Source organism: Hypomesus nipponensis, chromosome 16, assembly GCF_054491055.1.
Source record: "Hypomesus nipponensis isolate SF chromosome 16, ASM5449105v1, whole genome shotgun sequence".
NCBI lineage: Eukaryota > Metazoa > Chordata > Actinopteri > Osmeriformes > Osmeridae > Hypomesus > Hypomesus nipponensis.
The window spans coordinates 5,431,021-5,457,576 of NC_140376.1; the positions used below are offsets into that span (position 1 = coordinate 5,431,021).

The 26,556-nt window shown below is 47.5% G+C and overlaps 2 protein-coding genes across 5 annotated transcripts in view; both read right to left on the reverse strand.

Moving 5' to 3' along the window:
* Positions 1-26,556, reverse strand: part of rabgap1l (RAB GTPase activating protein 1-like) — a 74,570-nt gene that overhangs the window by 37,879 nt on the left and 10,135 nt on the right. For 3 of the 4 annotated variants that reach the window (XM_084675712.1, XM_084675713.1, XM_084675715.1), the window contains exons 10-14: positions 25,693-25,859; positions 23,447-23,573; positions 17,808-17,901; positions 17,513-17,663; positions 2,765-2,860 (exon numbers count right to left, since the gene is read on the reverse strand). In XM_084675712.1, the coding sequence (XP_084531838.1) occupies positions 2,765-2,860; positions 17,513-17,663; positions 17,808-17,901; positions 23,447-23,573; positions 25,693-25,859 (635 nt within the window). The remainder of the gene's footprint in view (positions 1-2,764; positions 2,861-17,512; positions 17,664-17,807; positions 17,902-23,446; positions 23,574-25,692; positions 25,860-26,556) is intronic. The other variant, XM_084675714.1, reaches the window with a different exon arrangement.
* On the reverse strand, positions 7,667-9,413 carry gpr52 (G protein-coupled receptor 52). Its single transcript, XM_084676225.1, has one exon. It carries the CDS (start codon positions 8,819-8,821, stop codon positions 7,676-7,678), a length of 1,146 nt encoding a protein of 381 aa, XP_084532351.1. The 5' UTR covers positions 8,822-9,413; the 3' UTR covers positions 7,667-7,675.

The window sequence follows — 26,556 nt, forward strand, 5'->3', positions numbered from 1 at the left end:
AACAAGGAATACATGGCCAGGTTTAGCGCACATGCAGAGCTCTTGGCAATTACATGTCTGTTCATCTGTCTGTTTCTCTAAATGCCTTGACAATCATATATCCTTCCTCCTTGATCTCTCTCTCTCTCCGTGGGTGTGGGTGTGTGTCTGTGGTTGGCACCACTGTCATGGAGGGTGTTTGGCAGGAGTGTGTTAGTGCCACAGTCAGGCAGAGCACAGGAGACCGCCAGCTGGGGAATGATCCTAAGGGGGGGGGGGGGGGGGGCAGCAATTCAGCAGACACACAAAGTGGGGCAAAGTTATAAATATATACACCACACACACACACACAGAGTTATGTACATACGCCCCAAAACACACACACACTCACTCAGAGCTAGCAAAGATCATGGATTCAAACAAGAAACACCCGAAGAATCCTCATCACGCCAGCCCTAATCATTCCGAAATACACTCTCGTTCTGGAAAGATACAGGGATTACGTCCTCCTCTGTAACATGGCCCGTCTCGTATTATCAAATGCTGGTGGCCAAATAATATCATTGACCTAAATGGGTTTCTCTGACTGAGGGCAGCCATGAAGATGGTTTTGTGCTGAGGGGTAGATAGATTTCGTGAGTGCTTTTAGAGTCTGCATTGCATAAGATGACCAAGGGTAGAGAGAGAGACATAGAGACAGAGAGAGGAGAGAGGGGAGACAGCGATAGAGACAAGACAGTGAGGAGACAGAGACAAAGAGATACCCAGAGAAAGGGAGCGAGATGATGTAATTGAGACAAATACAACAATTTGCCATCCATAACAGATATGACATTGCTGAGACGTCTTCTAAATCTCGGGACATATTATTATTATTGCCGAGGCAGAGAGCTTGCTCCGATTACTCTGGGGTTCTTGCATGGAGATACTGAACATCTTGGGTGTATATAGGGTGCATATTCTCCATTGAATATGTATATGCACCATTCAACCTTTCCCCAAAACGCCAAATGGTTAGCCACATTGAGCACACATCTGATCTATTTGCAGCTATGTGTGGTTGATGGCAACCATCTTCATTCTTATGATGGCGCGGGCGTGGGTGGTCGCACAGATGGTTGGCTCTCACGCCCCTGCCGCACCCCCCCACCCCCGCCCCCTGCCCCCAGATGGCGCTAGCTGGCTAGGTGGGCATGCGACCAGCCTAATAGCGTTGAGTGGGCAGCTGTCTGCTAGCGTTAGCATCAACAGACCGCGGGCCATTCATCTGCCATCATCAACTGTGCTCAGGAGCAGTGGGAGCTGTGACAGGGGCCACACACACACACACACACACACACACACACTCACACACTCACTTGGCCAGGAGATAATTTAATCCTGTATTGATACGATGTTGCTGTCACGTCGTAGTTTTGTATTCTATTCGTCTGTGTGATGACCTGTGTCAATTTGCAAATGAAACAGTAGGTTGTGGAAGGAGATAACGGCGACAGTGAGAGATCAAGGACGACAGTGAGAGATCCAGGAGACACTTATAAGGGGTGGTTTTAGATCTTGCTCAGTCTAGACCGAGGTTATGGACGGCAAGGTGAACATTGGTGCAGTTGCAGGATGAAAAAAGAAAACAACTACCGACAATGCCAAACTCCACCGTAACCACTCGGTTCCCAAACCAGCTAGTTAGAACCTTCTGGGCTGGTGTGCCTCAACCTGAACACACCATAAGGGTCTTCCCCCATATTTAGAAAGAGCCAGATCCGGGGTTGTTCGCATAACCTGGTAGACATGTGACAGAACTCCAAACAGCCCCATCATCATAACACAAAGGCCCCCGGGGCTCCTGTGATGTGGCAGACACCTGTTCGCCAGCATATGCGAGGCCCCCGGTTTAACTCACTCCCGGCCTTTTCAAAGAGCGTCTCCATGCAAAATACATGAGTGTGGCGTCTGTGTCTCTCTGGCACTCCTTTGGCAGAGCCCCCATTAAAGCTGTTCAGAAGGCCTCAGAGGGCGGCCCATTGTTTCGGACGGAAGTGTGAGCGGCTCTCCTTTGATTAGGGCTTCCCTCGTCGTGCAGCGAGGCGGCAGGTGTTTCTCCCGCCATTGGCCGCGCATCCAGATGGGGGGGGGGGAATAGATGAGGCGCGCGCGCGCAAAAGTGCAGCTGTGACGATTAATATTAAAGAGAATTCATAATACAGTTTGCATGGAGAGGATTTGGGCATAAATATTCATCATCCTGGACTGTAAGCTCCTCTTGGTTAGCGTCATGCATATGGATGAAAGGCTGGCAGGAGGAACAAATGTCGAGCAGCCTACACTAAGAGGGGGGGGGGGGGGAGCCAAGGTGGTACGATACGAAGAGCACGGAAGACAAAACGTATGACAAACGGCAGCCGTGTAACATGCAACGCATGACCGGAGTCTGTGGGTCTAAGCGCCATCTATCAGCAAAAGGTTAGGCAGATAATGATCGGTCTGTGTCACAGAAAAATACACAGAAACACACACACACAAAAGCAACGCGTTAGGTCTAATCAGCGTTGGCTTCTGAGAAAATCGATGTGGAGGAAAAACACAGGGTTGCAGGCCCACATGGCCACCGATGTTGTGGACAAACGTCAGGAAATGAAAGCCTTAGAGAAAGGGCTGGAAATACAAGAAATGTAACCTCAGCTCAGGTCAACGGGTCAGGACAGAACTAACTTTTGAAAATAATTTGTGTCCCCTGCCTCGATACAGGAGAAAAACTGTTGAGAAAAATTAGAAAACATTCACCTACCGGGGCCGGGCTGTGGTAACACCAAGAGGCAGGAGGAGGAGGGATCGCCCGCACTACCAACCTAGCCTTGCATAATTTTTTTTTGTTTTCCAGAGACTATAAAGAGAAAATAAAGAAACAAACTTGAGGACGCAGCACTTGAGACATCTCAGAAGACACCAGAACAACTCAAAATGTCTCCCGCCTCTTTCTACACCCGTCTGATAAACAAGATTGTTTTCCCCAGCATTTCCTTAAATGAACTCGACTGGCCCATCGCACCGTGAATCAAAGTACCCTGGAATATAACGCACGGGCACTTGACTGCGATCTGGAGGTGAATGTATGGATTTTGCCCAGGCAATTCGCTTCTAGTTTCATTTTTTTTTTTTTTTTTTTCTTCTTACCCCTGAGTGAAATGGGAGCTGACATGCTGGCTGAGGGCTAGGGATAATGAAGGATCAGCCACATAACGAACAGCTCTTTACGGTGGGAGAGCCAGTGACGCGCCATGCATTAGCCCCAATGTCAGTAAAGGGCAAGGTACCTGCAAAGCCATTACTCGCTTTGGGGCCGTTAAACGGCATTACTCTGGGCCTCTCCCTTCTTAATAGAGAGATAGATAATATACAGCACAGTACAGTCAGAATCCTTAACCTCCGCAGACCATACAAAACACTCCACCAGTCTCACACACACCACACCACACCACACCACACCACACCACACCACACCACACCACACCACACCACACCACACCACACCACACCACACCACACCACACCACACCACACCACACCACACCACACCACACCACACCACACCACACCACACCACACCACACCACACCACACCACACCACACCACACCACACCACACCACACCACACCACACCACACCACACCACACCACACCACACCACACCACACCACACCACACCACACCACACCACACCACACCACACCACACCACACCACACCACACCACACCACACCACACCACACCACACCACACCACACCACACCACACCACACCACACCACACCACACCACACCACACCACACCACACCACACCACACCACACCACACCACACCACACCACACCACACCACACCACACCACACCACACCACACCACACCACACCACACCACACCACACCACACCACACCACACCACACCACACCACACACACACACACACACACACACACACACACACACACACACACACACACACACACACACACACACACACACACACACAGGATACAATTTGTCAACAATTCCACCTCTTTTCTGGAAACAGCAACAGAGAGGGGGTCTTAAAGAGCAAGTCTGCACATCCTTTATTCATGAACCCACTGACAGTGCAAAGACCTGCCCAATCAGACAAATATTTGATGTGCTCATTAGATGAGAGGGATAAAGGTCACAAAAAATTCTCTCTGAGCTCCAAACTGATCCCCCCTCAGAGACCCTCGCAGCACCGTGACCTCTGGAGATCCAGCCTAAAGAGATCACATCCTGCTGAATGTACGATGCTGGGAAGTCTCATTTTCAGAGGTCTGAACTCTGTCAGCCGACAGCGCTAAAGGCTAAAAACAAACATCTGATTTGGGGTGTTTTCAGACGTGTCTGAGTCATTGAATGTGTCATAAGACAATGCACTACCAGTGAATACTGAAACGGTTGGCCTTCTCTCTTTTCAAGGAATGGCTATGAACTGATTTGACCAAAATAACTAACTGGGGCTACCCTTGCTGACATGAACGAGTTGAAATGTTCAAGCATGTGCCCTACATTTACAGAATAATTTAGAAAATCAACATTTAGCAAGCTGTTTTTTGTTTTTGTTTCAATGCAGTGTTAAAAACTCTGCTACACACACAGATCTAGTCCCATTCAACGAAAATCATTTGATTCTAATCATTTAACCTTTATTGGATTGGCAGCAACAACAAAACAATAGCCGTTGACAAAATCTCAGAAATAAAAAAATAGATACTGTGTAATTAATCGATTTGTTTCCTAGTCAAAAACATCATACTTCAAAGTCACAGCAGTCTAGCTGAATCAACACAAATGAATGTGCCAATGTTCCGTTTAGATTTTGCCATCAGATTTTTTTTGCCTGTACAGCAGGGTAAAAACACACAGTACACACACTCCTATTTCACAAGTAGCTTCATCATTTGGAAACAATAAAATAAATAAATACACTAATATAATATGATGCAACACGCTAATCAATGCACTTGATATTTCTGCAATACCATGATTTCAGAAGAAACCCATTTGGTCATAATGATAGTCAAAAACTAGTGATAGTCCATGGTGCATGAGTAAAAAATATATATATTTACACCAATATAAAAAAAGAAATAACATGGCTACAATAACCAGAAATAAAATATAATAGACAAGTGAACTACATTTGGGTAAGATCTGGGTCATTTTGTACTTTTATTCCCCGCTGTTGTTTCCTCTATCTGAACCTTATCTGTTTAACAAGCCAAAATTAAACACTGCAAAGCAAAAATTGATCTTCAAGTGGTTCCTATGTCTGTGTCTTGATCAAAGGGATGCCAGATGCAGAAGGTTATCTGGTCTAAAGGCCTAAGGATTGTGGAAAGATGTAGCAAAGAACACCAGATCAAGACTGGCTGGGAAGCAGAAATCTAGACTGGGATTCTTTTTATAAGTGAAAAATTGGTGTAATATGTTGGAGCACATCAAGCCCCATAACCAGGACTTGAAGGCTGACTGCAAGAATAAAATGCCAGGGCATGGCTTGGTGTTTACTAGTCACAGTGTAAAATTAATATAACTTGAATGAAAATTAAAAACCCATTTAAAAACATACTGCATGTGCTTGGTCCTATCTGATCTAGGGCTACCGTATGTTTTGAGAATGCACTTCATAGATAAACAACCGCCCGGATTTTCTGATCTATTCCACAGTAGTAGACATCAAGTATCAATCAGAGAGGAAAAGGTGTCCACACTCAGTGCTGTGTAGGACTCAGATCATCGTTGATGATTTCTGTCTAGCTGGCTCATCGAGTTTGCCACAGAAGAAAGCAAGCATTCAAACCTTACTGTAAAGTTCATCAAAGACTAATTTCATTAGTACTGCATCGACAAATGGGACTGTTACAGTTCTTGGGTCGAAAAGACAAAGGGCCTTGTCACAAGACATGGTCCAATACAACGCCATGCAGCCAGACAATGTCATCAAAGTGCAGTGTGACCATGGAACTGTTTCAGGAAAAGGATGGAAATCATAGTGACATCTTTTTTTTTTTTTCTTCTTCTTTCTTTCAAAAAAGAAAAAATATATACATCTTTAGGCACATACACAGAACAATCTGTAATGCAGAGAGGGGAGGATGATTTACACAGGTAACTGTTAAGCAGCATAAAGTTGTACAATAGTCACAATATAGAAGGTTTCGGCTAGCTGTGTTTTTTTTTTTTTTTTTCTCACACCGTCAAAGATACAGTACAGGCATAGAGGTCTAAACACAAATGGCCTACACCATCACAACAGTTGAAAGGGATCTCACAATAACTTGGTGCTGTGAACTGTGTGCATCTATGAATTATATTCAACGTTGTCTGTAAAAACCGATGGTTCTGGGAATGTACAAGAACATGAACTTGGAGTGACTGTGCCTGTGCATTGGTCAACTTTTAACAGTTTAATAAATTACCAAACGCAGTCATTAAGGTGCATTCATTGCACATTCCATCTGCATTTTGTACAACAAAGTCCCAAAAGGGAAACAGTCTTTGCACATAGCTTCAACAAGTTGAGAGGACAGTATTGTAGGAGGCTAATCTAAGTAGACGAGAGAACACGTCTCCGTTGACCAACCAGAGTATAAAATTAAGTGAACAAATCCATATTTTGCCCTCTTCAACAGTCATCCGAGAACTGACACAGGTTAAGTAGTTTACATCTAAATAGAACAATTCAACAAGACTAATTCAACCAGCCGAATTTTCTATGTTTCACAAAACTGACAACAAACGTTTTGCTTTAGGGCTGACCCAAAGTCTTTAGAATGATGTTGTGTTTGCTAACAAAAAACTCTGCCAACACAGCCAAACCTTTTTCTCAGGCCCTTTGTTGTTAATTCTGACCGATGTAAAAAGTGATAGCATTAACACTTGAAGTCTAGTCAGCCATTTGAACCCGCATACCAAGGGAATGTTAATGCAAATGAGGATTACTGTGTCTATGCTAATTAAATGAAAACTTTCCTATGAAGGAAAGTTTCAAAAAGATACAGACCTTCCGGATTAGGTCATCATTGGTAACCCGATAATCAATAAACCAGCATCCAGCACGGAATTCTGAAGAAAGCCTACATGTGGTCAAGTTTAAGATCATTTATTCTCCAGTGTTAGAACTCATATCTGGGTAATTTTGCTAAGTCTTACCTGACTGACACAGAAAATGTAAACGTTGAAGCCTGAGATAAACCATGAACAAATTAGGTTGTACGTGATGCACCTACAATAGATTGCCAACTAAAACCCATGACGAAAGCTTCAAAGCCAGTCACTCAAATATCCTGTGGTTCAGACACTACACCGTCAAGTATTCCCTGCTTCTTTATGCCGTTTCATCTCTCACATTTTCTTGCAAATTATGCTTTTGCACAACTTATTGTTATTGGTATCATACGGAATCAACTCTTTCGGGGTGGGAATCAACTCTTTCGGGGTGGGAATCCACTCTTTCGGGGTGGGAATCCACTCTTTCGGGGTGGGAATCCACTCTTTCGGGGTGGGAATCAACTCTTTCGGGGTGGGAATCCACTCTCTTTGGGGAAAGCCCTGTCGTGTCCACATCCAGCGGCTTCTTGAGGATTTAATCCTTCAAATCTTGGCTTATGCAAACATCTCCTCTGAGACCCCTTCCCTTCAAATGGAGCAGGAGTTAGCTCTCTTCCTGGGTTTGGGCTCCCCAAAGTCCCTGTCGTCGGCAGCACAGTGGCTGAAGGAACAGATCGTCTGCGAGAGCCTGCGCATGCCCAGACGGAACACGCTATTGGACAGGCTGTAGATGACGCAGTTGCAGAAGCTGTTGCTAATGGCGAGCCAGGTGGTGACGAAGGACAGGGCAGGGCTGTCAAGCACGTGGGAGCTCTCCAACAGGAAATAGATGATGTAGGGCAACCAAAGCATGTAGAAGACGCTGGTGATGCGGAACAATACCATGGCGTAGCGCCGATCGGGTCCGTGGCCGCCGTGGTGCCCGCTGCCGTTCCCTCCTCCTCCGCCGCCGCCGCCGCCGCCGCCCTCCCCGGCCTCCATCTCCTGGCTGGGGAAGCGCGCTCGACGCTCGCTGATCTCCCGGTTGTGCTGCTGACAGATGCGGAAGATGTGAAAGTAGGTGAAGCACACGACCAGGGCGGCGGGGGCGTACAGCAGGCACACCACGAAGCCCGTGAAGAGGGCCGACGTGGGCCAGGAGTGGGCGCACCATTCGAAGATGTCCCCGTGGTAGCCCGGCTTGCCCCACCCAAAGAAGGAGGGGAGGAACACCAGGCTGGAGTACACCCAGATGAGGGCGATGCAGCCACGCAGTCGGCACGGCGTCACCAGCTGGTTGTAGGACAGAGGTTTGGTGATGGCCAGGTAGCGGTCCACGCTGATGCAGGCCAAGCAAGCCATCGAGACACTTTTGAGAACAGAGATGACGTAGCTGAACACCTGGCAGGTGATGGGCTCCTGAACGCCGGCCGGGTAATGCAAAAGGGACAGGGTGGGCACCAGGCAACTAAGGCCCACCAGGAGGTCGGCGTAAGCCATGGTCTGGATGAAGTAGCTGGTGGTGTAGTGGTGCAGCAGAGGGGCACAGTGGAACACAAAGATGACCGTCAGGTTCCCGGCGATGATGAGCACGGTGAGCAGCACGATGACAGCCGTCTCCAGGACGCAGGCCTCCAGACCCTCGTTCTGGCCCCATCCCAGGGGGCAGGAGTGGTTCCCGGGCTTGCCAGGGTGGCCTGCGAGGCTGCTGTTGGCAGTGGGCACCAGGTCTGTCATCAGTAACGACTGGTTCATTGTTCTGGGAGTGATCCAGGTAGGTCAGGTTTGTGCCGTGCCTCCGGCAGCACAGGTTGTCTGTAACTGTAGAACCGTCGTCTGGGGCCCCCCCCGGGCTCGTCAGTGTACCTTCCACTTAGCGAACGGAGCACAATCCCTCTCTCTCTCTTGCTCGTTCGCTCTCTCTTCCGCCTCGCTCTCACATAGCTGGGTCTCAACCGAACGAACGCCAACCGGAGGGAAAAATCAATACAGCCTTTGGGAAGGGCGGACGTCCACTTCAGCTGCACTTTTCCAATCAGTCATGCTTAAAGGAGGTAGCGGGTAAAGGTATATTTCCTCTGCAAACCCCCCCCAAAAAAGGCAAACCGGTAGGTTTATGCCAGGGCTCTACCTTAAGGGCTGGGCTTTCACACCACTCACACTGCTAATCGGTGGCCACATCTTCTGATTCTAATGATGGTGGCCATTGGGGGCTTGGGGGAAGGAGCTGTCCTTGCAAGGGCAAAAACTAGAGAGGCCAGACGTGCGAGGTTGGCATTCTGCTTCCTCTGTAGATTCTACCACAGATTGAATAAGTCAGGGAGCATGTGACTCTATTTTAGGTCAATAGATAAGAGAAAATGGTATTAAAGCATTTACCTTCGCTGTGTCATTTTGACTTTCAAAAATAGCTTTTTCAGCATGAAGCTCGGGGGGGGGGACAGGGGACAGATCCTTAACAATCCACTCTTCACGAAAAGTCACAGAAGGAAGATTACAATTGATAACCTCTGTGTGTGAATCACATCGTCAATGTGAAGTCTCCCTTTAAAAGTTCCAACGTGCCAGTATCAGTCATTCTGTGGCAGGCATCCTTTTATTTGGGAGTTTAGAGTCGTCCCCTCATCAGTGTCTGGACCCCATGTTTGCCCAGCTATTGTCCAAATCAAAACACAGACACATGCTAGAACAACAGGGGGATCTCTACAGGGGTTGATGTCACAGCTCTGGTTCCACAAAGGGCCGGGAAAATAGTGTTTACAACGCGTTTACCCAGTCAGAGAGAGAGAGGGAGAGAGAGAGAGGGGGACTAAAGAAGCTTCATCAAAGTATCCAGATGCGATTAGGCTTCAATCCAAATTTCAATCCGAGCAGTGGTTAGTTCTCCCCCATGTCCAAATGGGTAGATGGTGGTTGTTTAGCCCAAAAATCTTCCACCACAGGCGGGTCAACGGATGCCACAGGAGCTGAGAGAGGCTGGCTGAGTCTCAGGGATCCTCTCCCAGCGTCTTCTTAGAAAGCCTGTTCAGGGGCACCGGCTGAACTGGGTGTGGGATCAATACGCATTCCGCTTGTTCATAACAGAAACTTGTTGGGGGTTTCCGTTTCGGCAAAGATATTCGTCAACACCGCGGTGGGGTTAGAAGCTCTTCACATCAGCAAAAGGGGCTTACTGCCGCTACCGGTGTTATTACTTGTGGCAGAGATCCGTTGAAATATGCGTTTTGTTTTTTTTCAGGTGGCTATCGAGCCTTTGACTCTTGTTCTCCACACTCAAAAGCCCACGTCCGGTCGAGCGGACAAAAGACACAAAAGAGAGAATAGAGAGTCCTAGTTCGGGTCCCGGTTTCAGCTCAGTCGTTTCTGTGAAGGTGTCCTCTTTAGCTCCATGCGTCTGTCAGCCCCAAGATTTACACTAATGAACGAACCACTTAACGGAACACACTGGCATCCGTCGATCAAAGCGAAAAGTCAGAAAGTAATACAAACGTTTGGGGGGAAAAGCTTTGGCCGGCACCGATGCAGTTGGTGGATAGACGGTGTAATCCGTTACGATAGAGCCGACGAGATGTGCTGTCCCTCGTCGTCGGTGCAGTGAGAAGGATACGCTGTGACTGGGTTACAGTTCCCTCTCCCTCCTCCCTCTCTCTCTCTCTCCCTTCCTCTCCCTCTCCCTCTCCCTCTCTGTTTCCCTCTCTCTCTCCGTCCCTCTCTCTGTCACTCTCTCTGTCACTCTCTCTCTCACTTTCCCTCTCTTTTTCTCTCTCTCTCTCCCCCTCCCTCTCTCCCTTTCCCTCTCTCTCTCTCCCTCCCTCCCTCTCTTTTTCTCTCTCTCGCTCTCTCTCTCTCCTCTCTCTCTCTGTCTCTCTCTCTCTCTCTCACACACACACACACTCAACCTCCCGCAGACACTCTACAGCCGGCTGTCTCTCTCTATCATTCCCTCTCTAGTTTCTCTCTCTTTCTCTCTCTCCCTCCCTCCCTCCCATTCCGGCTGCACCTGAGATTCTCTGCCACATTATTCTGTTGCTTTCTCTTTTGTCCAACCCCCTCCGAGCTATTTATGGAAACGTTTCCTATTCCGAATTTACTAAGCTAATCTTTGGCCATTCTCTTTTACAGTACCCAGCCCCCTCCCCCATTATTTTCTCTCTTCCTCCCTCAATGGCTCTCTCCCTCTCTCTCCCTCCCTCTCCCTCCCTCCCTCTCCCTCCCTCTCTCTCTCTCCCTCTCTCTCTCTCCCTCTCTCTCCCTCTGTGCCCCGAGTCAGATACACCAGCCGATGACAGAGCCCGGCTTTCCCTGCCCCTTGGTTACAGTTGCCAGGCATTTCGGTTAAGTCGGGACCATCCCCAGGCAGATATAGCGGGCAGAGCCAAGCTGGGGAGGCAGGAGGAGGGGCAGTCCTGAGGTGGTACTGAGTCAGACACTAGAAAGTGAACAAATAGAGAAGAGTCCCTCTTCACAACAACAAAGCCCACCCCCCATGAGCTAAGGAATAATCGTGATGTGAAATATAAAGTACTGTGTGCTTGTGTTTTTCGAGGTGTGAAATTACACACACACACAGAGCCCCCCCCCCCCCATGTGAGTAATGACACACTCAGAGTAAAGCCGGCAATACTGATCGTTTTTAACCTGGTGACGGGCTGGTGAAGAACGCACACAGCCCAGTCTGCGTTGTAACTATTTTGCAAGAGACGAAAATAAAATAAGGAAGGTGGAGAGGGTAGTAAAAAAAACAAAAAAACAACAACAGTAGCCTGCCCCCCCCCCCCCCACCCCCCACCCCCCACCCCCCACCCCACCCCCTGGGAGCCACTATCGCTGTGTGTTGGGATAAGCAGGCATCGCCTGGTCATGCTTTTTTGTCACGGCTGGGTAAATAGGGGCTGGGACTAGGGGGCTACTGTTATGAAGTACAGCTCTCACTGCCCCTGAGAGCCACTGGGGAGGGCTGCATGGGCCGGAATAGACGAGATCAGTGCTTCGAAATACAGCTATCAGCAGATCAACAAACCCCAACCGGCAGTGCTAACGCGTATAGCACTTACAGGACCTTAGCTGCTAGGCTAACCTAAGATGCTAATGACTACGCCTTCAGGAAAGTGGATTTGAATAACAAAATGATCATATTGTGCTTAAATATGACCTGATAACACACCGGGTTTGGCAATATATTTGTTTGACGGTGATGCAGGAATGTTAACTGTGGTTAACATGAAAGTAACCTTGTTGTCAGTCTACAAATTGACAGCATTTTGTAAAAGCATTCATTGGTGGCAAAACTACAAGATTTTGGTAATTTATCTAGTGTAATGATATAAATTACAATATACATCAGCATATTTTTTAATAATTCAGAGCAAGTTTGTTGTGTTCGGAGTTGAAGAGCACCGTAGGCTAAGAGAGATCAAGAGATAGAGAGACAGAAGTGTTATGATGTGGTCCTCACACTCCCAACCAGCAAACCTGGCTTTTGGGTGTCTCTCCGTAATCTCAACTGTCATTTCTGTGTCAGCAGAAATGTCTCTGGGGCCACAGGACACCTAAGACACACACACACACGCTTAATGTCAGACGTTAAAGCTGCTCACTGGGAGGAATTTCGGATAACGTGACTTTCTCCTTTCCCTTTTCCTCAAAGCAGGAGAAAACCAAATCAAATACATTTGGGGTTCCCCCCCCCCCCCAAGATATTGATTCTCCGTGGAGGGTACAGAAACTGCAACGTGGTGTGCAATGCTAATGCATATCACTGAGCTGTGTGAATGGCTCAGTTGAGTCAAGGACAGTGATGGGCTGCGTTAAAAGGTTCATGTATAGGGCTTGGAGTGGGGCCTGTTAAAAGGACTACATTATGAGTGTGTGTGTGTGTGTGTGTGTGGCAGAGGGGCCTGTGGTGGAGCACTGCAGTTGGCCTGAAGACAAAAAGGCCGGGTAAGGGTTGGGAAGGGGGTGGATTGTGAGTGACACACTCTCATATGAAGGCCTGAAGGCGTTTTCGATGCAGAAGCGTAGTATGAAAAAGGGGTTACACATGATCTGGAGAAGAGAACTGGGACAGAGAAGACAGGAGCGCATGAGGAAACTACAGGTGATTCACCCCACTGGATTACAAGATTACACCGACATCACATGATGATGAGCCTGCACAGGTTGAAGCACTCTGTAATTCATTGAAATTAAGGATTACTCCTAATTAGATTTTAATTAACTAGTTAATATGACTGAGTAGTAGATCACGGAGATCTATGACAAATATGGCAAAGTAGCACCCACCACAGGTTGTGCCATGCCTGAACCAACAACTCGTCAAACAATAACCTGTTCTAAACAAGGGGGAATTTGGATGAATCCGTGTTACCAGCTAAGCATAAACACTGTTCTTCTACCTTTTTGCCATGCGCTGCAAAGTTGTACCGATATAGCAATTACGCACACACAGCGAAAAAATTATAATCATGCAGATATCGCCGAGTGTCACACAAGCGCCTCAAGTAAAAAATGGTGACACAACAGGCAGAATTGGCACAGGAGGCATCACTAAGCTGAGAGTGACTGAGTGAGTGTGAGAGAGAGAGAGACAGAGAGACAGAGAGAGAGAGAGAGAGAGAGAGAGAGAGAGAGAGAGAGAGAGAGAGAGAGAGAGAGAGAGAGACAGAGAGACAGAGAGAGAGAGACAGAGACAGAGAGAGAGAGAGAGAGAGCACTCAATAAATCCAAGCATGTTTCCATGGCAGCTTATCCCATGTACATTGTCCTTCGCAGTATGTGGGTTATCATGTGTGGGCGCCTTATTAATTCTTCCCCGAGTCTATGATGGCTGATGCTACCTTTGATTGCGGGCTATCACTAAATGCCACTGCAAAGCAGGAGGGGGTCCCACACATGGCGGTACATCAAAATGTAAAGCACCATTGGAGAGGTGAGAGGAAAAGGGAAAAAAAGAAAAAAAAGATCCCCCTCATCTAAGATTTAATTACATGCTTCATAAAGACTCAAATGGAGTTCATTATCAGCCAGAGAGAGGGGGGGGGAGCGATAAAAAGGGAGGGAGAGAAAGAGAGATGGAAAAAGAAAGAGAAAGGGAGGGAGAGAGAGAAGGGGGGAGGAAAAGAGAGAGCGAGAGAAAGACAAAGCTCAGGTGAGAGAACTGCAGCTTTTTCAGACAACTAAAAAGGAACATTCTATTCCCAACATAACCAAACCACTGCCTCAGTTTAGACAAAACGTGTCACAAAAGTACAGGCTGTTTCCGTTTGTTTCCGAGGGAAGCACAGGAGAAAGGGACTCTTAACCCAACGGTAGGAAATAATGATTATGTGTAGCTTAGAGTTAAAATCAATCCTCATTCAAGGAAAAGCAATACTACATCTGTGACCTTTAATTTTGTATATAGGGCTACAGTATACTGTAACTGAGCGCACTTACGGCTGTACACTTACAGCTCCAATTGGAGCAATCAAACCTCGATGGCTTTCGATTCAGTCAGCCAGAGGAACCGTAAGTTTATTGTCGGTTTTACAGTGAAATTGTTCTTCAGGGGGAGCACTCCAGACACAGGCTGCAGGGCTTTCTAAAGCCACGGTTCAACAACAGCACACCTTTTGGCAGAACACTCTCTGGGGAGAGGGAAAGGTTGTGAAAATGTCAGTTTCACACCTTCCTTGCGGCAAAGCCACGCGCACACGTGGAAAGTAGTTATACTCAACATAATACCGCTTCATGCCTCCAACGCCAGCAGAGTTATAATATCCCTTCTATTAGGAGCTCTGCAGCATTTGAATGGCCCTTAAAATATTATAAAGCGAGAATGAAGAACAACAAATCCGTTCTTGCTCGAAATCGGCAGTTTTCTTAATGACAACGTTACGACCGACAAAATGATCCAAATAATTGTTACTGGCCTACGGACAAAATGCCCAACTTATCTGGTCCTTAGAAAATATAACATTTCCTGTTTCTACTATTTGAATGAAAGAAGGATAGGGGCACCTACACACCTTAAGGCATAATACAGATAAAAGACAAACCATTTAGCAGGTATTATTGCATTTAGTTAGATCCTCAAGGTCCCCTTTATTTCCTGTCCTGTGTCTCCCACCCTCCTCCTCCTCATCCCTCTCTCTCTCTTCCTCGCCTGTGTATTTAGGCGCTGCTTTTCAATACTATGTAATTGTCTCGATCAATAAATCATGTGAGAGTGGTTTGTTTGGAGGTGTCGACCACGCGCGGGGCCAGGCCATCCGTCCTGATTGCTTCTCCTCCCCGGTTGTTGTGTTCGGGGGGAAGCCGGTGCTGGGTGTCCCATCCGATCAGGCGACAGCCAGACGGAACGCAGCAGTAACATGTCTGATACCCTGAAGGACGGCTATACTCCCCAGACGACACACACACACACACACTGCCACAGCTCCACCAATGACTTGATCACTCACATACACACACACATACACACACACATACACACACACACACACACACACACACTGCCACAGCCCCACCAATGACTTGATCACACACACACACCTCTACCCTCCTGTCTTAGCCGTACGACCCCAAACCCTGTGTCTCGAGTGCCACAAATTATTATCCAAATGCGTGTCAGCGTCAAGGAGCAAGCAGTGTGAAATGTGCTACAATTTATGACACCGAACCCTCCCGAAACCCCTCCCCCATCCTACCCCCCCATATCCGTCTACGGCCCAATTACTTAGGATTCAATCAGCATTAGAGTCATCATCGAGGGGAGACAAGAGCCATTAATAATGCTGACATTGCGCGGTACCCCACAGTCCTCTGGCCGTGTGCATCTCTCCCATCCCCTAGCAGTTATTATCAGAGCACGGACGATCCGTCTCTCCACACCAGCCTGTCCATGAGGAGGGGCGAGGCCCATTCACAGTATTTAAATGAGTGAGCGAGTGAGTCCATCAACGTCAACGTCTATCAATGTCAACGTCCGTCCGTCTGTCAATATCAGTATTTCCCATGAGGAGGGGCAAGGCCCATTCAAGGTATTTAAATGAGCGTGTGAGCTATTTTCTCCATGTCACACAACCTGGACTTACGTAAGGGGGGGGGAGGAGGTATATTTAGCAACTCATCTGGACTGCTGCTATTTTCTGCCTCTGTGGGAGGCAGTGGAAAGAAAAGGAGAAAGACGTGGAGAGAGAGAGAGGAAGGAGAGAGAGGAGAAAGGGAAAGTGTGGAAGAAAAGAAAGAGGAAAAAGAGAGGGGGGGAGGGAGTAAAAGAGAAGAATGAAATGGACCGTGGGTTACAGATGCGTGGCAGGGAGGGAAACATACACCACCAGGCGGGGGTGGGAGGTGGGCACAATATAAACACACAAGGAGTAAGACACCAGTGGCCTCTCTCTCTCCTGTTTCATTCTTTCATTACGTGACTTTGCCTATTTATTTCCCTCCAGCTGCAACCTTTTGTTTATAGGTCCATTTCCCCCCCCCCCCCCCCACACCCACCCCCTCGCCATCTGCACCCCCCCCCCCTCTCCAGCCACCCCCCACACTCACACACACCCGCTCCACCTTTCACCAATCTTTCTTTCTCTGCTTATTGATTGCCGCGTTGTATTTCAAGCCACTTTCTCCACATGGAATGGGTATTGTATTACCCATAAAACCTTGGGAGCTTCATCTTGTTAACCTCCCCATATCATCACCTGATGCAAATGGCCATATCTCGAAACATGCCGTTATATTTCACCATGAAGCATTGTGGTCCACCCTGCCTCCCCCCCGACCCCATTGTACTTTAAGACTTGACAACGAGCCAGTGGAGTTGGACTGTGAGTTTGATGTGGGAGGGGGAGGGGGGTAGCTGAGGGTTAGCCCATAGCTCTGGAGGGTACTGTATATTCACAGTGACATTTTTAATGCCCTGGAGATGTGGAGGTTCTCTCCGCTTCTCCGGCTCCTGCCTGGTCTCCACACCCCCCCCCTCGCAGAGACAAGGACGGTGAGATGTGGACAAGGAGGTCAGACGCCATGATGCAAACACCAACACACACACACACACAGCGAAATGGTCGGCAGGTGTCGAGACGAAAGAACCGTAGCTGCACTGAACAATCGACATACGTCCCGGGTTTTGGTGTATCCCGTGTTATTCCGCGTTTGTTGGAGAGAACATAACAAAACCCCAATTCACTGCCGTGCAAAAGAGAGAAAGGGTGTGTTTGAGTGTGTCTGTTGGGTGTTGAGTGAGTGTGTCTGTTGAGTGAGTGAGTGAGTGAGTGTGTCTGTTGAGTGAGTGAGTGAGTGTGTCTGTTGAGTGAGTGAGTGTGTCTGTTGAGTGAGTGAGTGAGTGAGTGTGTCTGTTGAGTGATTGAGTGAGTGAGTCAGTGAGTGAGTCAGTGAGAAGAGAGACAGAGAGACAGAGAGAGAGAAAGAGAGAGCGCGTCTTCCCTGTCGCCAGCCTACCTTGGTGATGAGTATGCGGTAGTGCTCCAGCAGTGCCTGGTCACTGTGACAGCCGGAGAGCAGCTGCCAGACCTCTGCTCTCAGGGCCTCCGGGACCCCGGGCCTCACCAGCGCCGACAGACCTTTAGGCCTCGCTGACAGATTCCCATGCCTGGCACGCACACAAGTTGGGTTCAATACATGAATCGGAATCAAAAGAAATACAAGCTGGTGTAGGCTAATCAAACATGAACAGAGTAGCTCTTTCACCAACTGGTCAAGTTCAGCCATGTGTGCGGCGTTCGGAGAGACTCACCATCTGTTGAGGATTCCACCCCAGGACTCCAGGATCTTCTCCGGGCAATCCTTGGACACGTTCCCCGTGCCACTGGAGATCTCACTGTCGCTATCTGCAGGAAATACATCATAGGTTACATCATCTGTAGAACGTCATACAGGAAGGGAGGTCATAGTTGAATTCAACAATACAGTGAAAACACCACAGAATCTCTCCCACAGTAGATTGAGAAATATTTACTTTGAAATGTATTCATTTGGCGGACGCTTTTATCCAAAGCGACTTACAAGAAAGAGCTTGACCAAAAGTGCATAGGTCGATGATCATCAACAGCGAGATAGCCCCAAAAACATTGCAGGCAGCCAAAACATGAAGCATAAGCTACATTGTAAAAAGCAAATAAGTGCAAATAAGAGCATTTAGTTAAATAAGTTACAATTAAACAACATGATCCTCAAAGGTGATAGAGTGTACCTGGAGGAAAGCTAGCAACAATAATATATTTCACAGCGAGTACAAGTAGTTAAGTCAGTTACAACTAGCCAACAAGTGCAACAAGTCCCTCAATGAGAGGCATTGTGTTAATGGAGGAAATAAACTGATGACAACCATTTTCAGGTGGCAGATGACAACAACTAGCCTGGCTGCCAGCCCAACTTCTCCCCGCCCACAAAAACATTTGGTTGGGAAGTTGGGTCTGGAGGGTCTCGTATTGGGAACAACTACATAAAACCAGGATCGGGACGGACCAATGAAATTGCCAGGGCGGGCTTTATACGATGATGGACAGATGATCAACAGTAACGTAATCAACAACGTCACGAAAGAGCCCTTGGGTTGAATTCGTTTTCAACAAACAACATATTACGTTGCTCTGATTGGTTGTAGGTCTATCCAATTGAGCGAAGAGGCATTTGTTTTACGAGTTCGGTTGAAACACGCCCCGTAGTCACAGCCCAACGGACAGTTTTCAGACTCATATTCTGACTAGAATTATGAGTATGACAACGTCTGGCTAGACAACAACCATTTTAAACCAAAAAGACGTTAACTATGTGTTGACTAACGTCAACGCCAAGGATGAGTTGAGTGTTTGTACAGGTATGTATTTGGTGCACAGTTGTTATATTCTCACTCACACTAAATTGTTTCAAACATCTGTCTTTTTTTTCCTTCCTAAAACAGTTTAATCTAAATGAGTTTGTCATCTTTTGGGATACCTAGTATCGGTCTTACTGGGGAAAACCAAGTTTGGGGAGCAAGAGAGAAAAACAACAGAGAGAACAACAGTTGGATCAACATGAACACGTTACAGGGACCGAGTCACTGACACGGCAGAACAGCAACGACCCCAGAAGCGATAAGATAGCTTGTCATTATTTCACCGCACACACAGATTTCTAATTGCGACATGGTTCCTAAACTGATGATACACAATCAGCTTTGTGCCACTTGAAGAGGGAATGTGGAGAGCCTCCACAGGGCTGGGATATGCTGTGCAGCTGCTGCACGCTCTCATGTTGAAGTACACACCCCCCCCCCCACACACACAAAGGCACACACACACAAAGGCACGCACACACGCACACACACGGGCGCACACACCCCCCCCCCCCACACACACACATCCCCCCCACACACACACACCCCTACACACACACACCCCCACACACACACCACCACACACACACACACACCCCCACACACACACCACCACACACACACACACACCCCCACACACACACACCACCACACACACATCCCCCCAAACACACACACACCCCCCCACACACACACCCCCACATCCCCCCACACACACACATCCCCCCCCACACACACACACACACCCCCACACACATCCCCCCCCACACACACACACACACACATTTCCCTCAGTGAGTGGCTGGACTCAGCGTCTGGATGCGAAACATGGCGTCAGACAGGGCTGAGTGAGATGAGGAGTGAGGCTGACCTAGCACTGCCACTCCATACGCGGTGGGTGGCGGGGAACAGGGAGTCCTGCGGGGTCGAGGTGATGCGTCACCCAGTATAACATCAATAACCATGCACACAGCTAAAAACCATGCTGAGGCCCTAGATACATTATACATCTCACGGTGCAACCGGCTCTCAAATCCATTTCCATGCTTTTTTTTTTCTTTTTCTTTTTCTCTTCAGACAACGGTGTGACACAGATAAACAGTAAAGACACAGTAACCGTCTCGAACAGCCGCCACAATGTACAACTTCATCGGCATGGATAGAACACAGTCTTTATAGACAGCACGGCCACCGTGTAAAATACATTTACATCCCAGACTGTAGCAGTACTGCTAGCAGTCAGTTTTTCCCATTTAAAAAAAATTTCTTCCCAGAAAGCATAGTTATAGGAAAGCAATCAAAGTTGTCTTTTCACACTATTTCTAGTGTCATTGCATCTGTGGAACACCAAACCCAGCTTGGCGCGTCAGTCATCCTCTATGCGGCAGGGCCACAGCTTATGCGACAAAGGACTCTGGTAGGACTATGTAGGCTATACAATGGGGCTCACAGAGAACTCGTCAAACTCAAGTGGTAGACGGAGGCCCTTGGCTTTCCTGGGAGAAGAGGGGGCTGTGATTGGCTACGGCACGTGGCTGAGAAGCGTGACATGGCGGTGCCCGAGCGGCAAGCTGCTTCTCAAGGTAATAAACGAATGTGAGTGTGTGTGTGTGTGTGTGTGTGAACCGTGACATACACAAAGGTCATTACCATGGTGCCAGTAGCCTTTTTATCTGAAGAGCAGGGTAACTCATTCTGGATGGAGTTGTCTCTCGGCTTTGCGATTATGTGTTGTGGTTATTATATTTTTGGTGCCAGGCTCGACCACTCTGGAGAATTACTGCGGTTCGTTTTAGGTGTACAATGGGAAAGAGGGTGTAAAAGCGCCCACACACACACACACACGCTTGTTGAAAACGGATTTGGTGTGCGTACGTTTGTTTGTGTGTGTGTGTGTGTGTGGGGGGGGGGGGGGGAGCTTAAATGTTGATAGAAAAATCAGTAAGTCTCCTTTCTTTATTTCACCCGGCTATTCTGTCATGCGGATAAGATGATTGTTCATGTATCCTCGCAAGATGGGTGAAAAGAAAGTCGAGAAAACACATTTCTGAACCAGGAAGACAATAGTGGCAGATACACAACTGATCACTGTGAAGATGGCAAGTGTGCGTGTGTGTGGGGGGGGGGGGGGCAGACTGCAGCTCTCACACTGGGAAACCATTCAGGGCTATTGACAATGAAGCTGACCTCCAGCTACATGCCTTGAAAGCCTCTCTTTTCACCCGGCTTCTCTGACAGTTGGAGCGAAGCGGTGGATTCTTTAGAAATGCCTGTGAATGCCTTCTCGTCCCTGGCAGAGGAGCATTGCCACGGCGCGTTTTAACAAGACAGCCTCCAGGGGCCTTGAAGGAAGCCGGGGTCTTTGCCAGGGCGACCGCAGCGATCGAGCAGGTGTGGGCGGACATCTTCCCCACCTCCAACTTATGAGACAACTCCACTTTTTGCTCCTTTTTAAGATGAAATTTGTTTGCGGTAAGAGCTCCCGCTTCATCGCTCGATTGAAACGATAGCCATGCAAGGAAATGAAAACCTTCTGCATCGTCGGCGTCTCAACACTTAATTGCGTGTTGTTGTGTGGTCATTGGAATGATGATTCTTATTTCTCGAGTCAACTATCATATATCATATAAATTGCTCAACTAAAACAAATGAACAGAAAGTCATTTTAGCACTCCAGTCAATGACATTGGGGACTCAGTCAAAGATCACTGTCCTGCTTACAGTTCAGAAACAGTTTCTCTGCAGCCTAAACCCTGATGATGGTGTCATGGAATGGGCTGTGCCTTGCTGAGGTAAGCTGTCCTCTGGCAGGGCTCATGTGGACGAGGGGCCCATGTTTACACTGTGGGAGAGGAGCGGGTGTTTCTGGACTGTTCAAGGTGTTTCTTGTGTTTTGCCAGTTTCCTAAAACTGAAGACACCCTTATTGACAGTAAAAAATATATATAATGTTCTTACTGATAACCTCTAACGGTGTTCTTTTACTGACAGCTGTTTAATGTGTGTCTATGAAAGTTATGTACCTGTCGAAACATACGAAGGAAAAAAGGGTAAAATTGTATAGTTTTGATTATTAGAACAAAAAATTGTTTTGTTTTTTCAGAATTATTGACGGAGCCATTCCAAATGGCAGACTGACCAGGGCTGTTACTAAACTGGGTTAGTGAGCAGAGTTGGTGCCGGGAGCAGGACAAGGTAGGCACCAGGTGGCGTCATGCTGAGGTGCTCCAACAGCAAGCCAACCCCACTTAACCAGATTGGACTGTGGTCCAGTGAATTCACTGAGCCTGCAAAGCCCCTGGGATTCACAGTCCCTGTCCTGGCCGTTCGAAAAGAAACACCTTCCCCGCTGTTGACACACACACACACACACACACACACACACACACACACACACACACACACACACACACACACACACACACACACACACACACACACACACACACACACACACACACACACACACACACACACACACACACACACACACACACACACACACACACACACACACGGCCCATGTAGCCATGGTTTCACAGCACTTTCACCCAACCACAAAACAGCCACACTTTGGCGATCAAACACAATACGTGTCCACACCAGTCATCAACTTGTGCACACGTGCACAAACACACACACACACACACACACACACACACACCCTCCCCCCCTCTACACAAAATGCACACACACGCACACATGCTTGCCAGGGCTCCTTCTCCAGGGGGCCCAAACTAAATTAAACTTCACAGTTGATTCATAGCAGGCAAATAGAAAGGAGCATTTGTGGGGGGGATGGGAGGGGGGAAGGGGGAGAGGGGAGGGGGTGTGTCTCTGAAGAAAATGTGAAGAACGCCTACATGTTGATAGCACTTAATTCGCGAGGGGGGAGGGGTATGTGTACAGATTCTCTCATTTGCATGAGACCTTACCACTACCAAGGAAGAACAATGGTTGAAAAAATACATTTACATCAATAATGTTTGTTCCCAACAAGCTATTTGTGCCAAAGCAATCTGTATTTTTGACACTTGTACACATTCCTTGAAGGCAATAAAATACGCCAAGCAATTTTTTTGTTTTTTTTACTGAAACAGAACATGTTGTGCATTTTCAGAAAACGGAAAGGGGAGCACATTTTCAATTAAGACTGAAGATTAATGTCTGGTTATAATGAAATGATGTCGGCATCAGTTCTCACATGCTGAGTGAAACAAAAAGTGATTGACCTGGGGGAAGAGAGTTCGAGCCGTGACCTCGGGAGTTAGAAAGGTAAAGGGCAGCACACTTGTGTAGCACACATGTGGCAAGGTAGATGGTGTGCAGGTAAAGGGGGAAGAGCGGAGAGGATGAGCGAAGTGTGAGACACAAGGGAAAAAAGAAGGATAACGGTGACAGGTTTTTAGAGGCTAAAAAGCAGACTGAAGTGGAGGAAACTGGGGCAGAAAACGACGGAGGCGAGAGAGCGAGCGAGCGAGAAAGAAAGGGAAAAAGAGAGAGACAGAGAGAGACAGAGAGAGAGACAGAAAGAGAGAGACAGAGAGAGATCCATACCTTCCTCTGGCTCCTCTTCCTCAGTTGGGGAGGCCAGTCTCCCTCGTCCTCCGGTGGCCCTCTCCGTCTCTCTCTGCAGGCTCACCACTTCGAACACAGCGTCTCCCTGACTGCCCTTCTCACAGCCCTGCACACACACACAATCAAAATCTGATCATCCTCATATGTTAGACACCAAGCACCATCAAACACCACAGAGAAGAACACTAATTTAATACCCGATTCAATATTCTAAAACACACTCCAAAAGCGCACAAGCAGTTTGCAATAGACTTGTGTGTAAAACTAGGATCGAACATAAAGTAAAGCTATTATCCACAATGGCTCAAGGACAATATTTTTTTTCCCCAAAAATTGAAAATAGCATCAGCTTACAGCCGGCAGTGTCGCCCCTTCTGCAACCTCAATATGTTTAGAGCTTTGAAACCTTTGAAAGCCAATCCCAAAGTTAGCATCACCTTTGCCACTGCCCTGGGGGGAGCAGGGAAAATATAATTACACGTACAGGAGGAAATTAAATGAAGAATTGGCAGAGAGAGTGAGAGACGGGGAGAGAAAGAAAGAATGAGAGAGAGAGAGCGCTGGAGAAGGAGAGAGAAAGAGGAGAGAACGCGAGGGGAGAGAGTGTGTCTGGTAATGGGGTTCAGAGGGAGACACTCCCCAGGAGCGAGGTGCCGTGTCTGGGGGGGGGGATGCACGCCGTGGTCCGCAGGCACGGTCAGAGTCAGTGTTTTGGCATAGCTACGCAGGTCTCTTCTAAAATGAGCAGATTTGTCATAACTCCAGTTTGTAGTCCTGTTGGCACGTCTGTCCCTGTGTTGACTTGGCAGTTGCACTTGACTTGTGCGCCGGCCTCCACCAGCCAAGGGATCTACACCAAGAGGGATCTACACCAAGAGGGATCTACAACAAGAGGGATCTACACCAAGAGGGATCTACAACAAGAGGGATCTACACCAAGAGGGATCTACACCAAGAGGGATCTACAACAAGAGGGATCTACACCAAGAGGGATCTACAACAAGAGGGATCTACACCAAGAGGGATCTACACCAAGAGGGATCTACAACAAGAGGGATCTACACCAAGAGGGATCTACACCAAGAGGGATCTACACCAAGAGGGATCTACACCAAGGCTACATGGGGAGTTGTCAGCTTAGTGTGAGAATCTTCCATCAAGCCGGTTAATGGCTGGCTAAAACTCTTAATGACCTGCGTGTGTCCGGATGACATTAGTCTCCTCTGCAGTTCAGTCTTTAGATTTGTTGTTAAAATAACAAAAATATATATACATACAAATTAGTAAGACACATTCCCTGAATCTCTCAAATGTGTCCCCAGTCATATGAATAGAGTGGAAACAAAGTGTATTGCAGCCGAAAGACTAAAGTCATGCAAACAGAATAATTGTAACGTTGAACGTTTGATATGGTTTTAATGCAATCACCAAACGCTTTCCATTCCCAGTTTCAGTTCAGTTCTTCGAGGCAGCCGGCTATGATTAGAACCCATTCCTCCCGCCCTAATGAGAGGGCCTGGAAGTCACAAATAAGAATAAAATAATACGGACGTCAGATTCGAATCTGCTGCAAACAAGACCATATTATCTTTTAATTAGCTTTTAACCACAGCGCAGGCATTCTTCCTGGTGCTGATGAGATAACTAGAGAGGCAATCAGGCAGCGATTCAGGCACCGACGCTAATTGCTATCGCGTGATAATGAGATGTAGACTCTTATTAGCTCCTGATGATACAAAGCCGACGGTTTGCTGCTTGGTGGGGTCCCCAAGAGCATGCAAAGGAGATTTGCCTTTTTTTTTTTTTTACGACAGAGGATAGCGAAGAGAACCTTCCTGCTTGAGCCTTGCAGTTGTTTTTGAAGCACCTGGGGAAATGACTTGTCTGGGGGCCCATGTATCCGCATGCAAAGTCATCGATTCCTCTTTGAACTCCTGACCCTCGCATATTTTAACGACAGAACTTCTGCTTGGTCATGCACGGAGTCGAGTGTTTTGGGCGTGGTCATGTTGACAAGGATGCAGTGGAAGTGTCTGGTGTCTTTGTTTCAGGAGAGAGCTGGCCTTTGAGGTGTCGATGGCCAATTCAGCTCGGAGACACAAACCAATCGAAAAACGGATGTTCGTCGCAGAGGACATCCGTGTTCAACCATCTTGTGTCTTCAAGTAAGAGCCAGTTGCAGCTACCGTGTAGAGAATAACTCGTGCGGAGTTCACGTACAGTACCTGTTTGAGTTTGAGGTAGAAGGTCTCGCTGAAGGCCTTCCGGCTGAAGTACCAGAAGCGTTCGTTGGCAGGGTAGACCCTCACCAGGGTCTCTAGCAGGAAGCGAACCGGTTCCACTACCTCAGTCACCACCAGGTCCACCGCCACAGTCATGTACACCTGCTTATCTGAAATCACAAGAGCACACATGGTGATGGGGGTGACACGCTGTCAGAAAGGGTGTGCGGACAGGGTTTGGTGATTTAGTGTTGGTGTTTGTAGTGCCAACAGGGACATCAAAACCTACATTGTGTCACCGACTCCAAGTCCGAGTGACTGTTGTGGGTTGACACACCATCTAAGTGTACAGAACGTTTGGATTTGCATGTTGCGTTTGTGGTTTGTTTGATTTATACTTCATTACACCATACAACAAGGTTTCTCTAGAGGCATTTTTTCTGCAATCACTGCTACGTATATTTCCCTTAGAATTACTCAAAAAGAGGAGTTGTGAGAAGTACAGTATTGACAAAGAAAAACAAAGAAGATAACTTTAATCTAGACAAAATAGTTTGTAGTATAGGCCAGATTTTGCCATTAAATGTAATGTACAAAAGAAAAGTGATTCAGGCTGACTAATCTTGCAGATTCACCAACTGGGAACCCAATGATAGAAAGAGAGGAAAACAAGAACAGATAGCAATCTAACAAACTGTGCAACAGAGGCAAATAACCTCTTTCACACTCAGAGGGTTTTATTATTTTAATTAACTTGAAAAAGAAAATACACCGCCCCTGTAAGAAATCGCCTAAAATAGATTCCAATTACGATAGAGTCAAGCGTAAAATGTTGGTTTGGAAGGATGTTCCATAAAACAAGATCCT

Coding starts and splice junctions, on each gene's coding strand:
- gpr52 (XM_084676225.1), bottom strand. CDS start 8,821: ATGAACCAGTCGTTACTGATGACAGACCTGGTGCCCACTGCCAACAGC.